Source organism: Aspergillus versicolor, assembly GCF_001890125.1.
Source record: "Aspergillus versicolor CBS 583.65 unplaced genomic scaffold ASPVEscaffold_15, whole genome shotgun sequence".
In the NCBI taxonomy this organism is placed as follows: Eukaryota; Fungi; Ascomycota; class Eurotiomycetes; order Eurotiales; family Aspergillaceae; genus Aspergillus; species Aspergillus versicolor.
Window position 1 is genome coordinate 536,907 of NW_024467538.1, and position 14,488 is coordinate 551,394.

Sequence of the window (14,488 nt, forward strand, 5' to 3'; positions counted from 1 at the left end):
CCCTTGGTGCCACATCGCAATGGACAATATATATCGTTTTAGAAATACCACAACCCGAATAATGCCAACCAAAGACACATTTCTCAGTGCGAAAGCCAGCATTTCCCAGCGTCTGGCCCGCCTGCTCCCTCTGCACTCTGCGGCGTGGAATGTGACGCAGCGCGCAATGAGCGAGATGGTGAATACCTCCGACCCAGAACAACAAGCGCAGCTTATCAAAGCGTGGAGGGACTCGACGATATCGCAGCTATCTCAAGTTGGAATCATAGTCTGTCGTCCAATATCTGAACTATCCTACTTAAAGTGCCCCCCCGGCCTTGTCTAGCTAACGGCGATCCGAAGAATAGGGCGCCATAATGACAGCCGCCGTGGTCGGTTCATTCACATGGGACGCGTTATCAACGATCGCTATAATCCCCATGACGATGATCCGCATCGCGTGGTATAACAGCCTTGTCCTCGCCGTGACCGCTGTTACACTCGGGATGCAGCAGAGCGTGTTTCTTATCCGCGTGGGGAGTACCTCAGACTCGGACGCTATCATCACAAACATGCTTAGTTCCCCCTCCCCGGGAGGCAGCGGACTGCGCATCCCGCGTTGGAGCCAAATGTTTATCTGGCAGGCGGCCGTGGGTCTATTAGAATGGAGCATCTACTTCTGGATGGGCGGGTATCTGGTCTTTATTTGGGACCTTACCCGTGTATCCCGAGAGGGGCAGACAGTTGCGGATCAGGTGGTACGTATGCTCTGGCCTGTATTGGACTTGGGTTGGTGTTTTTTTACTAACTGTGTCTTTCAGGTTGCGGGATGTTGCTTTGGCACGTTTGGCATTTTGTTTTTTGTGTATTTGTTGAGTATCTCCAGGCTGTGGTATAGTGTATCTGTGCACGACTCCCGCTGGGTACCATAGCGTTTCTTCAGGCTCTTGATGGTTATAGTAAATGACGAATGTGAACTAAACAAGTCTACATTTGGAGCCTATTCTAGGCATGATGCTAATGGCACATATGAGGCCTTGTGCTACGCCCTGGGATTCGGCGGGTGAGCTCCTCATAGAAGAATTAAGACACTATAACAGCAGCTCTGTCGCGGATTTCCTAGAGGGTCCTGATAATATTAGGAAAGCTAATAAGCTAGAATATATTTATAATATAAATAGCCTTGTCTAGGAGAGAGGAGGATAAGTTCTCGGCTGTTAAGCAGGCGGACAGGTATATCTAAGTATTATTATAGCTAAGTTAATTAACTATTGCTAGGTCTGTTATACATTGCTTACATAAAACATCCATTCTTAATCTGCCCGATTGGGCGTCAAAACATCAGCGCATTGTCCCACCTGCTGGCCCAGATAAAATCATCCTCTTTGTAGTTTAAGATATCCATAACATCACCCAAACCAGGCCACAATTTATTTCTATTTAGCCTCTAGGGCATTGACTGGAAATGGCCCAAAAGCTTCAACACACCGACTATGATATTGCCTGGATCTGCGCCCTGCCACTGGAGCTGGCAGCCGCGAAAAGTATGCTCGACGAGATCCATCCATCTCTTCCGCAAGCGCCATCTGATCAAAACTCCTACACACTCGGCAGAATCAGCGGTCATAATATAGTTCTTGTTTGTCTGCCATCCGGCACGTATGGAACAACATCTGCAGCCACCGTTCTCTCTCAGATGCTCTCGACATTCTCGTCCATCTCCTACGGTCTTATGGTCGGGATCGGCGGCGGCATACCTAGCAGGGACAGGGACATTCGTCTTGGTGATGTTGTTGTTAGCACGCCGTCTGGGATATCTGGCGGTGTGATCCAGTATGACCATGGCAAAGCGCTACCTGACAAGTCTTTTGAGACTACTGGCTCATTCAACCGGCCCCCGCCAGTGCTTTTAAGCGCCGTGTCTCAGATGCGCAGCAACCACATGGTCAATTGTCTAGAACTTCAAGCTACCATCGCAAAAGCACTACAGAGTCATAAATACATAAAGGAGCATTTCTCGCGGCCGGGAAGGGACTGGCTGTTCAACGCAGCGCATAAACACTGCACAGATGCCATAGATTGCTCAGCCTGTGACAAGACGCAGCTGGTGGATCGCCTACCACGGAGGTCTCATGAGCCGCGCATCCACTATGGCCTAATTGCATCGGGTAATCAGGTCATTAAGGATGCACAAACACGGGACCTTATTTCCCACCGTCTAGGAGGAAGAATCCTGTGCCTCGAGATGGAGGCTGCTGGCCTCATGAATCAACTACCTTGTCTGGTGATTCGCGGTATATGCGATTATTGTGACTCCCACAAGCAAGACGATTGGCACGGCTATGGAGCCTTATCTGCAGCTGCCTATGCCAAAGTCCTTCTTACTCTTGTCCCTGTGGGTGCCCGATTCGACAGGCCCTGGGTGGGATCGGAGGAACAAGCAAAGCACTACGAGTTTAATAATTCTGGCTCTGGCTCGCAGTTTAACGTCAATGGAGGATCACAAAGTAATAATACGGGTAACGGGAATCAATTCTTTGGTGGCTTTCACGGGCCGGTGTCGTTTGGCTGACCCTTTGGCGCATCTAGCGAGCCCTAGCCTGTGGATATAGGGTAATTCATGAACAAAACTATTTTCATTCCAACATCGATGCTCGTCCGTTCGTGGCAGTAGACGCCGTCCAATTTCCAGCGATGCAAAGGAAAAACACGGCGTCATGCACTTTGGCCAAAATTGACCGGACCAGTAAAGGTTACGCTGGCGAACTGGTTGCCGCTTCCTGTGTTGTTGTTCTGAGTTCCTCCAGTAGCATTGAATTGATTCCCCGGGCCACTGCTGGAGAACTTGTTGTATGGCCGTGTCTCTGATATGGACGGCTCCATCTTCGACAGCCTTTCCACCTCTGCCCGGAGTTGTTCCAGTTGCCCTTCCATGCTCCTCTTGGCCGTACTGCGGCTCGCCAGAGTACTGAGATCAGCCACCATCCCTATCGCCAATTGCTCAATCATGTTTCCGCCAGGTTTCTTTTTGACAGCTTGCCGATAAGCCTCGAGACGCCGGTCAGTGGGGGCCTGAGCAATGTCCACCAAAATCCTCTCGGAGAGTTTTGCTTTGGTGTTGAATGCTGTCAGTGCCTGAAGACAGGCCTTGATAGAGTCTCTATCCACTGGACCTTGGATGGATCGGAGAGCGCCTTGGACAGATTGCAGGGTCTGACCGACCCCGTGGAGGGATTCAGGAAGGTGGTTATCGTTTCTGATTGTCTTGTAGTTTCTCTCGGCGGTATCGACAGTGTCAATTGCTTCGGAAGCCAGGCGGTTGAATCTGGTGCTCGCCATACTTGAAATGAGGACCCGAATTCGTGGCATAGCATATCTCTCGCACTAATGAGTCTTTACGAAAGGCATTAAATAGCCGATATACATACAAAACGCATAGTTTCGGGCCGCGAGCTCTGTTTTGGGCTCTGTCGCTTTCGCTTTCTGCGCTCCCTCGGAAATTCGACCCCCCTGCACCATGACATCAGGCGCTGCATGTCAGGAAATAGTTCAATGTGTGATTCGTGAGAGATGAACCACAGCCTTTGGGCAGTTCGTTTCACATTTTTAAACCAATACGGTCAAAGAGAAATGTTTGCCTGAATCTCCAGATGACCAGGCGGGAGAACTGGTTCATGTAGGGAGTCACACCCCTGCTGAGCCTCGCATTTCCATCATGATGTGGCGATAACGATCCCAATAATTACGGTGTGGACGAAGCCTAACATGTTGTCCTTCAACCCTGTAATCCTCGCCACATGTTATTAGAAATGCCCGACGTCTAGCGGATTTGTTCATGTGTGAAACTCGAGAAATGAGTCACCTAATGTATATTTGCTCGCATTTCATACATATGTAGCTGGCTATTTCCGGTGTTGTTTGGAATGCCATCCATCAGCTCTTCTGCTCTGGCAACATCACTCCTCATGGCCCACGATACGCCGGATTTCAGCGCCTACCAGGGGAAGCAGAACAACAACACCGGTGGGGGCGCCCAGCTCAACAATAACAACTTCCATGGGACAGTGAACTTTGTTTCTGTGCAATCACAAGGACACCCTGGACCGCCTGAAGAAGGGATCCAACGGGCATATGAGTCCTTGGAGAAGCGGCCTGGGAACCAACTTCCAGCTACGCCGGATTATTTGCATCCCACTCAGTCTCTTGGTCGTCAAAAAATGTCCTCTGATGCGAAGACACATTCTGCTACAGCACTGGAAGACGAACTTCCTCGTTTTCCCCTTCCGCCCATCCCTGGCCCCGATCACTTTATTCCATTAGGGCCTGGGTTTGGGGAATCAGAGGAGCGGCAAGGCCTACTTCTAAATTCTCATAAATTAGAAATTATAGTGGGGCAAAGGGTTGTGCTAGCGTTTTCTAATACGCAGAAGAGACCGCCCCTTGTGCATGAGGCTGCTCAGTATTGGTTTGAGAAACATCAATACCGGGACACAAGGAAAGGGCTACGCTATTCTGGCGGAACTTTCACCGATGAAGGGCGACAGAGCATGCGAAGTGCCGCTCACTTTTCCTCTATCTCGCACGAGTCTCGCATGTTGGCACTACTGGAGACCATGCCGACGGATACCAGCCCTAAGGTCCAACCTGCCAACGTATATGAGTCCGAGATGCAGTCTATCACTTCACCTCCGCAAACTTCCGCGAGTATTGCACCCACGACTCCTAGCACAACCCCTGCCTCCCGTCATGATGAAATCTATAATCATACTCTCTCCCCATCCCCCGTTGGAAAGCATTCCGTGCGTGGACCGGGAAGAGTATGTGAATATGAAGGTGGCTGGAAAAAGCAATCGAAACCTGCCGCAAGAGCGTCGCAATGTAATTCAACACAGAGTCCTCGACAGTCGGATGCACCCTCGACCCCAGGTGCCTCAGTAATGAACAAGCGTGCCAGAAAGTCAACCGATAACAAGGTGCGGCAGATTCTCATGGCAGCAATGCTCAAACCTCAGAGAAACCCTGGTACTGTATGTCTCACGCCGGCACATCCAAGAGAGGGCTCTTACAACATATACTATCGTGGAGAGAATGCCGCCAGTAGCAGCAAGCTGTGCTATCCGAAGCAAGTTCCCGTTTTGCAGATTCAATGCAAAAACATAATCATTATCAAGAGGCTTGTTTTGGCTGAATTCACGGACCGCACGCAAACTCTTGAATGTGATATATGTGGCCACAATCACAAGGATTGGATTGCCGCCCTGGATGCGGATATCAAAGCTAGTGTTCAGGCTTGGGCAAAGCTCCTGGAGACAGCGATTGAAACTTCCCAAGTTCCCAAGATTGGCTTTTCGCAGGACACACATAGATGGAGGAAATGGGCCAGTGAAACAAGCGAATTGCGCCTGTTGAAGGGGTCATGCGAAGAGGAAAAGATCAAGCCCACCATCAAAGGTAGAGGAAGGTGACAGACGCTTAGAACTGCGGTTCCAGGGCGTAAAATTAATGGATACAGGACAGTGCGAATTATTATCAATCATCCAGGTAAAAATTCTCTGCTGGTATATTTGACGTTGGTACGATTTCTTTCGCGGCGCATGGGTGTGATATAAAAGCAATAAAAATACGTTTTTTTCCTTGTAATATTATAGTGCTGTAGTTTCAATGTATATATATACTTTCAAGATTATAGAGAGCAGCTTACTTGTCACTAACAGAATGTATGTCAATATATATTCAAGCATGATATAAGAACCTCTTCTCGCATTACCCGCGGTTCCTCACTCAACTGGATTTCTGCTGCCCATCAGACACCTGTCGCGCCTGGTGGTGATTCTGCTTCGGTTTGTGTTGGGGGACGATATAATGAATCTTGGCCAAGGCCAGCCCCTCTTTTGCTGGCCTTTTCTCTTTCTTATATCCCCCCTCAGCTGCTCAAGGAATACAATTATTATGCTGGGATACACGACTCTCTACTCCAGAACCCCTCGCTCTTTCCTCTTCGCTGTCGTCGCCAATGTCGGTCCCGGCGGCGCCAGCCGCTCCCTTGCCGTGGCCTGCCGCCAGTACCATGATGAATACAACTCACAGATATCCTGGGGACGAGTGTACTGTATGGTAACTGATATCCTTGCGCTGACCGAAATTCTCTCGGATCCCGCAAACGGCGCGCCGCTGGAGGCTGAGAGGGCGCTCGCGGAGGACTGGTATCGTCGGTCTCAGGACGACGAGCCTCCAATTCATGAGCGGCCCAGCGTGTCCGACACCGCGCAGGCCCCGTTCGTGCCCTGGTACAAGCGGCGGGAGCCAGGGCAACAACAGCCCCCGCTGCCGTGGCGCGATGATGCACCAAGCAAGTTTCCCTTCACCGCGACGTGTGTTTTGCTGGCGTTATTGCGTGATACTCGTGATAACCGCACCCGCCCTAGTGATGTCCAGTTTCAGCCGCTATCGACGCTGTTCCGGGCTGACTATATTGAGTATGGCCTGGTTATTCTCGACATCTCTGACCTCGCCAGCGGGGTCAAGTACGGCATTGTTGCGTTCCCCATGAACTATATGGCCGAGGTTGAATACCGCGGCGAGATGATCGGCTGGGATCCAGTCGAAGATCCCCAGCCGGAAAAGGAACCTGATGTTGTACTCATGAGCCCGCGGCCTCGAGAGCTGTTGTCAATCTCGCAGTGGGTATCAAAGTATTACTACTCGTCGGGCCTGGAAGAGGCGTCTTGCATCCTCAAACTAGAGGAGATGCCGGTGGCTGGTGCAGTAGCCTTGGATTGTACGTCTGTTCACCGGGATAATTTGTGGGAAGTGGAATGCTCCTCCAGCAGTGCAGTTTTGCAATTCCGGTTGCCCTGCTCCTGTGGAATAAACGGTCAGAACAGGTATTGGCGAGAAATAGAAATGTTCGTCTAGGACCGTTTGGATGGTTGGCCAACATTGTGACGATGTTTGCAATCTTGGTCACGATCATGTATTGCTTTCCTGCCCGGCTTCCTGTGACAGGCGGGAACATGAGTAATTACCCTGCTAATTCTGTATTCTAGACTACACTTCTGCTGTTGTTGGGGCCATGGCCATCTTCGCGGTGATTAACTGGTTTATCCACGCGAACCGCAGCTTCCAGGGGCCCCGACTGCAGGGCGGGTTCCTGCATTGGGTTGTACGAGGGAAAGCATCAATTACTTGTAGATATCTGAAAGAGATAATTGGCTAGGCGTATAGTGTTCTACTTTATGTTTATAACTCGGGCATGTTGAGTAATCACAAAGTTCCTCGGATGGCGCTCGCCTCCCAACCAATCAGATGCTCGTCGACCGGGGGGCAAGTTGTCCAACCTTTGATGACCTCGGACGCCCCCGCTTGTTAAATGACTCTGGGGGCCTTTGGGGATTTCTTCTGAGTGATTGTGGGATTTGGAGACATTTGGGGTTATATAAAGTCGGCCTCAGCTGTGTAGAAGGATGGGCGAGAAGTGATTGTGATCTCGCAATGCTCGTCAAGTCCGATTACCCCATCGTTGCACTGCATTCTGGGCTATAAATGACGCGGCCTTGCCTACTTACATTCCAGGATATTCTCAATATGGTGCAACTGGAGGAAGACCCCGAGGCTGGTATACACGGTACCATGAAAGTCTTACAGTCATCGCCTGCCGATGCGCTCGAGAATGCACTCGGGACTACTGCAGAGAAACCCAGACGCAGTGAAACCTGGAATTGGGATGACGATCCGAGCAATCCTTACAACTGGCCGACAAGTCAAAAGGCTCTGCAAGTGGTGATGATTGGTTGGGCGGGTTTTACCACGTTGGTTCTTCCTTCGGCGCAGTGTAGATTGCTTGGAATCTGACATATAATGCAGAACCGTTGGAGTATCCATCCTATCGCCTGCTCACTCGCAGTTCATGGAGGAGTTTGGTGTCAGCAGCACCGTCGCTATATTACCCTTGTCACTTTACGTCTTCGCCCTTGCCCTTGGTCCCATCGTGGGAGGGCCTCTTTCTGAGACTGTTGGGAGATACCCGGTCTACATAGGAGCAATGGGCCTGGGCACCTTGTTTACTCTGGGTGCTGGGCTATGTCCCACATTTTCTGGCCTTTGTGTCTTGCGTTTCTTGACTGGGTTCTGCTACGCACCAACTCTGGCGATTGCGGCCGGGACTCTCAATGAGACGTTCACGCCAGTCAACCGCGCCCTTCCCTCGGCTATCTTCATTCTTACGCCCTTTTTGGGTCCTGGTCTGGGGTTCAGTGCTTCTAGTAACAAGTTCTGTCCAAGCTATCTTGCTGACGATTTCCTAGGCCTGTTATTGGAAGCTTCATTGTCAATCGGAAAGGCTGGCGATGGACGCAGTGGACAATGATCTTCTTTGCTATCCTCACTGGCATCACAATTGCAATTGCCAACGAGACTTTCCACCCTGTCATCAAGCGTCGTCATGCCAAAGAACTCGGACTAGAGCTTCCCCCGTCGGCCCCTCTCTCTTCGAAGCTGCGCCTCTTTGTAACTATTTCTCTCCTCCGCCCCATCCACATGCTCCTAACCGAACCCATCGTTGGCTTCGTTTGCCTTTACGTTGCTTGTGAATTTGCGACACTCTTCTCGTTCTTCGCAGCCTTCCCATTGATCTTCCAGGGTATCTATCATTTCAATATCGAGTCCTCCGGCCTCGTCTTCTTGGCCATTGTCGTCGGATGTCTACTAGGAACTGTGACAGTCATATTATGCAACGTCTTCCTTTACCTTACAAAAGTCGCAAAACATCCAGATGGACAAGTACCACCGGAATACCGCCTCTATCCAGCACTAATAGGTAGTGTTGGACTGCCGATCGGACTGTTCTGGTTTGCCTGGACTGCTAGAGCTGATATCTCCTGGGCAAGTTCCGTCGTTGCAATTGCCGTGTTTGCATGGGGAAATCTCTGTGTCTTTGTGAGCACAACGCAATATCTGGTTGATACTTATCATGGTCTCACTGTCGCAAGTGCCATGAGCGCCAATGGTTTGGCACGTTATGGACTCGGGGCTGCGTTTCCTCTTTTTACCATTCAAAGTGCGTATCTTCCTTTGATCATGACAGGGAAAATATTTATCCTGACACGTCTTGTAGTGTACACCAAGCTTGGTGCAGGGTGGGCATCTAGCCTGCTAGGGTTTATTGCAGTGGCACTTTTGCCCGTTCCGTGGGTCTTTGTCAAGTATGGAAAGAGGTTGAGAGCTTTGAGTAACTATGAGACTGCCAAGTGAGAGTAAATCAGCGTATTATATGCTTTTCTTTTGTGGTATGGGATGATCAGTCAAGAAGACGGACGATAACAAATCACTCCGGGATCTTCTCGGCCAGCCTCGGCATTTCTTACTTGTTCACTAAGAACGCCGAGATCGCATCATCCAGATTCCCAATCATGTTGCTGTAGGAGTATATGAAGCTTATTTCCAGCCTTGTGTAACCTGTAACCCTTATACTAAGTTAGTAGCATTACTCCATCATTCCTAACCATGCTGTTCTTCGGCGCAGGCCCCTCCTACAACCCCGACAGAGATATTCCCAACCTATCCGACAAAACCATCCTGGTGACAGGAGGCAACAACGGCCTCGGAAAAGAATGCATCAAGCAACTAGCAAAGCACAGCCCCGCGAAACTCTACATGGGCGCGCGCAGCCTCACGAAAGCCCAAGAAGCAGTCTCTGAAATCAAATCCGCCGTCCCTCTCGCCGAAATCCACATCCTCGAAATTGACCTCGCCTCATTCTCCTCCATCAAAGCTGCCGCAGCCCAATTTCTCTCTGAAAATGAGCATCTCGATGTCCTGGTAAACAACGCTGGCGTTTTTGGCTCCCCACCCGGTCTGACCGAAGACGGATACGAAATCCAATTCGGCACGAACTATATGGGCTCAGCACTCCTCACACGCCTACTCCTCCCGATCCTCGAAGCAACTGCCAGAACGCCTGGCTCTGGCCCTGCTAAAGACAGAGACGTCCGTATCATAAACATCAGCTCTGAGATCTACCGCGCAGCCCCGAAAGGCGGTGTTCTACTCGACCGTATGACGAGCCCGCTGGCCGACCTCAGCACTGTCGCCCGGTACGGGCAGTCAAAGCTCGCGAACATATACTTCACGCAGTCCTACGCTTCCCGGTACCCGCATATCAAATCTGTGGCACTGCATCCGGGTCTGGTGAAGACGAATATCGGCGGGGGCATGACAGCGAACCCGATCTTGGGGTTTGTTTTCGGTCTGTTTACGAGAGTTGCTGCGGTTGATATTCCTACTGGTGCGTTGAACCAGTTATGGGCCAGTACTGCAAACTCGCAAGAAGTAAAGAGCGGGGCGTATTATGTTCCTTTTTTCAAAGAAGTGGGCAGGACGGGGAGTTTGGGGGATGAGAGGATGGCGGAGGAATTATGGCTGTGGACGGAGAGGGAGTTTGCTGAGCGAGGGTTTTAGCTTAGATACTCCAGACTTTCTAACTATATAAATACCATATAATAGTATATTTCTTATTATTACTACCCTCTGGTAGACCTACCAGCGTAACATCTTGCCCACTGACGTACTAGAATCGAAATAGTGTCTTGCGAACAAAGTCTGCCTCCGGGTTATTTGGTGGCCATATCTTGGGACTTAATTATGGTATATTTTCCTACTTAGGTTGCCTCATGCGATAGAAGAAACTGGGATTCAAGCTTTGCTCGGATCAGCGTATAACCGTCCCAACACACCACCATTCGAGAGTCTATCAAGCCCCTTTGCAATGTCGGTAAAAGGGATTTCCTCCATCAGAGGATTGATCTTTCCCTTGGCGATAAGCTCAAGCACCTCTTCAACTTCTCCAACAGACAACCCCGCGGATAAAAAGGTGCAGCTGCAATTTCTAACTAAAAAAGAGGGCGACGGGCGCGGATATCATTAGAGTAGGCAAGGGCAAGAAGCCGCGATGGCGTGGGTACAGAATATAGAAGAATAGAAGAGGAGAAAGAAGAAATTAAGAAGAGAGAGGATTAGGAACAGCAAGAACAGTCCTTATATACTCAGGGTAATAATAATACAGCATACAGGGTGACTATCCCCAAAGGGGTAAAACTAACCTCAACAGGGAATTCACAGGTCCTCGCTTTACAGTACATATCACCTCTTTTTAGAGTTTCTCTTGTCAATCAGCCTTTACAAGTGCCACCTTCAGCCTCTCATCTGTTAAAGGCCCTCACTTCCTAAAAAAGAGAAAGACATCAGCTTACAATGTCCGCTTTGAAAATTACACAATCCAAGAATTCACTGATGAGAAAATTGATGCACCAAAACCTGTATCACAGTTGTCCAGCTCTATATTTCCTACCCTGAGAACATGCCACCAGCTACTCCAGTCCAGGTGCTGCGCGGGTTCGAAAAGGTGACCATACCAGCCGGTGAACAGAGACAAGTCCGGTTTTCGCTTCAACGTCGCGATCTCAGCTACTGGGACACCACGGCGCGGAATTGGAGGATACCCGAGGGCAAGATCAAAATCAGTGCTGGGTTTAGCTCTCGTGATTTGCGTACTTTCTCTTTTGCCCAGCTTGTGTAATACATCCTTCTCGATGTTGACATGTATAGTAGTAGAGTTACAACTATCTAGATTGACCTGTCGCTAGTTTAAATATTAGTATGACTTGCCCTTTATACAAGATCTATTTGAAAATTTAGAATCTCTGGTCTTAACTGGACGTCCATTCTGCGTAAGAATTAATATTAATCTCTTCTAGAGCAGTTCATAGTGATTGATATTCAGTGCTTTAAATTAAAGATCCACTTTTCCATTTTGCATTCTAATTTTGTTGGCCAATCAGAAAGCGCTCAGTACGCGTATTTGGCAGGTGTCCGAACCAATCATGAGCCGCTCGTTCCGCGTATACTTGGTATGTAACTGATTGAGGTTTGTAGTCTTCTCATTCTTAAACACGCCGATACTTGGATGCCTGGAAGCATCCACGACGAGGAGCAATAAGAGTCATAATGTAACCATGGCTGTTCTTCAATTGTCCTTGTTCCTTGTGCACGAACCATTTCTCTCATACTCGCTGCACATCAAGGTCATACCATGGGTGCAACAGGGTACTTCCCCTACGAGCCGAGCAGCGTAGGCGCCATTCTTGCAATGTTGCTGTTTGGAGGGAGTGCCATATTCCACACGATTCAAATGACCAGGACCAGAACATGGTTTTTCACTGCCTTCCTCGTCGGCGCATATAGTGAGTTCCTCGTACATTTTCCAGAGTACAACTCAGTCATTACAGATGGACTGACCAGCGGCTTTAATTAGTGATGACACTAGGTTACATCTGCCGATTGATGTCAGCGCGTAAACCTGACAGTCTCGTTCCCTACATCTTGCAGTCAATGTTCATTATTCTCCCTCCGTCTCTCTACGCCGCCACTATCTACATGACATACGGCCGGATTGTCACATATATCGGCAAACCACATCTGTCAACCATTAGTCCGCAGAAAGTAACCAAGGTCTTTGTTACCGGAGATGTAGCAGCTTTCCTTCTCCAGCTAGCCGGCGGTGGGATGCAGACAATCAACAGCATGCGCAGTCTCGGCGAAAAGATCCTCATCGTCGGTCTCTTCGTGCAGCTTCTCTTCTTCGGATTCTTCTTATACGTCTCTGGGAGTTTCCAGCTCCGGTTGCGGGACTGTGGATACGGCTGGTCTGGTGGTGGTCAGTGGCGCCGGCTACTTCATATTCTCTTCCTGGTGTCTGCTTTGGTTATTGTGCGGTGTGTTTTTCGCATTATTGAGTATATTCAAGGGACGGGTGGGTATCTGTACTCGCATGAGGTGTATATGTATATCTTCGATTCTGTTCCGATGTTCTTCGTGCAGGCTGTCTTTCACTTTTACCATCCGGGGAACATTTTTATTGGGAAGACGCTGGAGGATGAACATCACATTCTGCGAGAGGTGTGATTAGAGATTGTATATAGTTTAAGGAAATATTTGAGTGGGTAGAACAGGTTTATAGATAGCGTGATAGAAAATAATAGATATAATGAATTCCTCTAAATTTACTAGTTAACTTGTAATTCAGAAGCCAGGGCTGAGGTAGGTGGTCAAGTTGTATAAAGTTCACAATTAAGCTCGCTGAGTCAGACAGCACAAGGCAACCATAAATCTTATTCTTCTGTGCCACCGGGAGATCTCTAATCGTTCCTTCGCAGTTACTCTCAATTAAAGATGGGCCCCCCACGGAAACCACACAGGAAGTCGAGGAAAGGCTGCATCGAGTGCAAGCGTCGCCATATTAAGGTACCCTCCCCCTGCCACTGACGGATTAAGCGTTTGTTAACTGGCAGTAGTGTGATGAAAGCCAGCCAAAGTGTGTCAATTGCAATGTGTCGGCGCGACACTGTTCTTATGAAGACCTGGTGTCCGAGGCGCGCGCTTTCATTCCAGCATCGTTACCAAAGAGGACCAGGTCCAGGCCGCAAGCTGAACGTGCCTCACCCTTGGTTACTTGCCCAGCAAGCTCGTCCAGCTCTACCGGTACTCCGCCTGCTGACAGCCCGCCACTGAACAAGCTGCATCTAGAGCTTTTCCACCACTTCTTCAGCCATATTCTGGCCTTCTTCTGTCTGGATAGTCATCTATCTTCTGGCCTCTCCTCTCTAGAAATGACACAATGCATCTTCACCGCCCCCTTTCTGATGAATGAGATCCTGGGATTTGCCGCCTTGCACCTTAGCATTGTGCGCCCTCTGCAGCAGAGCTTCTACCGACACCATGCAGCCGGGCTGCAGACCCACGCACTGACAGAATTCAACAGCGCCAACATGGATGTCACCCCGGAAACTTGCCTCCCCATGTTTCTCTTCTCCTCAATCCTGGCCCTCCATATGCTCAGCGAAAAGCTTCTCTTTCGAACTGGCGGCTTTGACACATTCCTCAACGAGTTTGTCCAGTCTCTGAGGCTGCATCGCGGCGTCCGCGCAGTGACAGCTCAATCCTGGCCTCTATTGCTACAGTCACCGCTCAAGTCTCTGCTTGAGGCAGAAGGCAACGCGCTAACGAGGAATGAGGGTGGTTGTGGCAATGAATGCGCGGCATTGATGGACCTCTTAGATTCTTCGGACTCCATGAATACGTCGGTTCGAAATACCTACAGGGAGACAATCAAACATCTCCAGAGTGCCTTTGATGGAAGCCACCAGCACCCCTCCAGATTCTCTGCAGTCGGACCGGTCATCTCCTGGCCTGTCATTATTCCACCGAGGTATATCGATCTGCTAGAAGAGCGCACCCCCGAAGCCCTGGTTATTCTCGCTTACTTTGGCGCTCTGTTGTACCTTCACCGGGAGATGTGGATATTTGGCGATAGCGGGGCTTATATCATTACCTCCATCAAGGATTATTTAGGCCCTGACTGGGAGAGTTGGTTACGCTGGCCTAGCGAATTCGTTCAGCCGTGGGCTGAAAATGCTTGAGTACTGGTAGATGTTTCCACTTGATATAAAACGTAATA

At 49.6% G+C, this 14,488-nt stretch overlaps 9 protein-coding genes across 9 annotated transcripts; 8 read left to right on the forward strand and 1 right to left on the reverse strand.

Moving 5' to 3' along the window:
• Window positions 1-21: 21 nt before the first annotated feature.
• On the forward strand, window positions 22-911 carry ASPVEDRAFT_156008 (uncharacterized protein; the record flags this gene model as incomplete). Its single annotated transcript, XM_040808500.1, has 3 exons — window positions 22-268; window positions 348-737; window positions 801-911. The coding sequence occupies exons 1-3, from the start codon at window positions 62-64 to the stop codon at window positions 909-911; spliced, it is 708 nt and encodes a 235-aa protein (XP_040674106.1). The 5' UTR covers window positions 22-61.
• Window positions 912-1,444: 533 nt separating this feature from the next.
• On the forward strand, window positions 1,445-2,551 carry ASPVEDRAFT_89572 (uncharacterized protein; the record flags this gene model as incomplete). The annotated part of the gene is made up of 1 exon (XM_040818651.1): window positions 1,445-2,551. The coding sequence occupies one exon, from the start codon at window positions 1,445-1,447 to the stop codon at window positions 2,549-2,551; it is 1,107 nt and encodes a 368-aa protein (XP_040674107.1).
• Window positions 2,415-3,414, reverse strand: ASPVEDRAFT_47496 (uncharacterized protein). Its single transcript, XM_040813796.1, has one exon. The coding sequence runs from the start codon at window positions 3,316-3,318 to the stop codon at window positions 2,695-2,697; it is 624 nt and encodes a 207-aa protein (XP_040674108.1). The 5' UTR covers window positions 3,319-3,414; the 3' UTR covers window positions 2,415-2,694.
• A 211-nt stretch (window positions 3,415-3,625) lies between these two features.
• ASPVEDRAFT_393802 (uncharacterized protein) lies at window positions 3,626-5,476 on the forward strand. The gene has a single exon (XM_040811907.1). It carries the CDS (start codon window positions 3,903-3,905, stop codon window positions 5,442-5,444), a length of 1,542 nt encoding a protein of 513 aa, XP_040674109.1. The 5' UTR covers window positions 3,626-3,902; the 3' UTR covers window positions 5,445-5,476.
• Window positions 5,477-5,841: 365 nt separating this feature from the next.
• On the forward strand, window positions 5,842-6,894 carry ASPVEDRAFT_34512 (uncharacterized protein; the record flags this gene model as incomplete). The annotated part of the gene is made up of 1 exon (XM_040810860.1): window positions 5,842-6,894. The coding sequence occupies one exon, from the start codon at window positions 5,842-5,844 to the stop codon at window positions 6,892-6,894; it is 1,053 nt and encodes a 350-aa protein (XP_040674110.1).
• A 714-nt stretch (window positions 6,895-7,608) lies between these two features.
• Window positions 7,609-9,228, forward strand: ASPVEDRAFT_144150 (MFS transporter; the record flags this gene model as incomplete). The annotated part of the gene is made up of 4 exons (XM_040807968.1): window positions 7,609-7,787; window positions 7,843-8,226; window positions 8,283-9,034; window positions 9,092-9,228. 4 exons carry the CDS (start codon window positions 7,609-7,611, stop codon window positions 9,226-9,228), a joined length of 1,452 nt encoding a protein of 483 aa, XP_040674111.1.
• A 252-nt stretch (window positions 9,229-9,480) lies between these two features.
• ASPVEDRAFT_57473 (uncharacterized protein) lies at window positions 9,481-10,434 on the forward strand (the record flags this gene model as incomplete). Its single annotated transcript, XM_040815340.1, has 1 exon — window positions 9,481-10,434. The coding sequence occupies one exon, from the start codon at window positions 9,481-9,483 to the stop codon at window positions 10,432-10,434; it is 954 nt and encodes a 317-aa protein (XP_040674112.1).
• A 1,630-nt stretch (window positions 10,435-12,064) lies between these two features.
• ASPVEDRAFT_89577 (RTA1 domain-containing protein) lies at window positions 12,065-12,936 on the forward strand (the record flags this gene model as incomplete). The annotated part of the gene is made up of 2 exons (XM_040818652.1): window positions 12,065-12,215; window positions 12,299-12,936. The coding sequence occupies 2 exons, from the start codon at window positions 12,065-12,067 to the stop codon at window positions 12,934-12,936; spliced, it is 789 nt and encodes a 262-aa protein (XP_040674113.1).
• A 267-nt stretch (window positions 12,937-13,203) lies between these two features.
• Window positions 13,204-14,450, forward strand: ASPVEDRAFT_144240 (Zn(II)2Cys6 transcription factor domain-containing protein; the record flags this gene model as incomplete). The annotated part of the gene is made up of 2 exons (XM_040807973.1): window positions 13,204-13,275; window positions 13,326-14,450. The coding sequence occupies 2 exons, from the start codon at window positions 13,204-13,206 to the stop codon at window positions 14,448-14,450; spliced, it is 1,197 nt and encodes a 398-aa protein (XP_040674114.1).
• Between the last annotated feature and the right edge of the window lie 38 nt (window positions 14,451-14,488).

Excerpts from the sequence above, each read along its gene's own strand:
- ASPVEDRAFT_47496 (XM_040813796.1), bottom strand. The coding sequence starts at position 3,318 with ATGGCGAGCACCAGATTCAACCGCCTGGCTTCCGAAGCAATTGACACT.
- ASPVEDRAFT_393802 (XM_040811907.1), top strand. The coding sequence starts at position 3,903 with ATGCCATCCATCAGCTCTTCTGCTCTGGCAACATCACTCCTCATGGCC.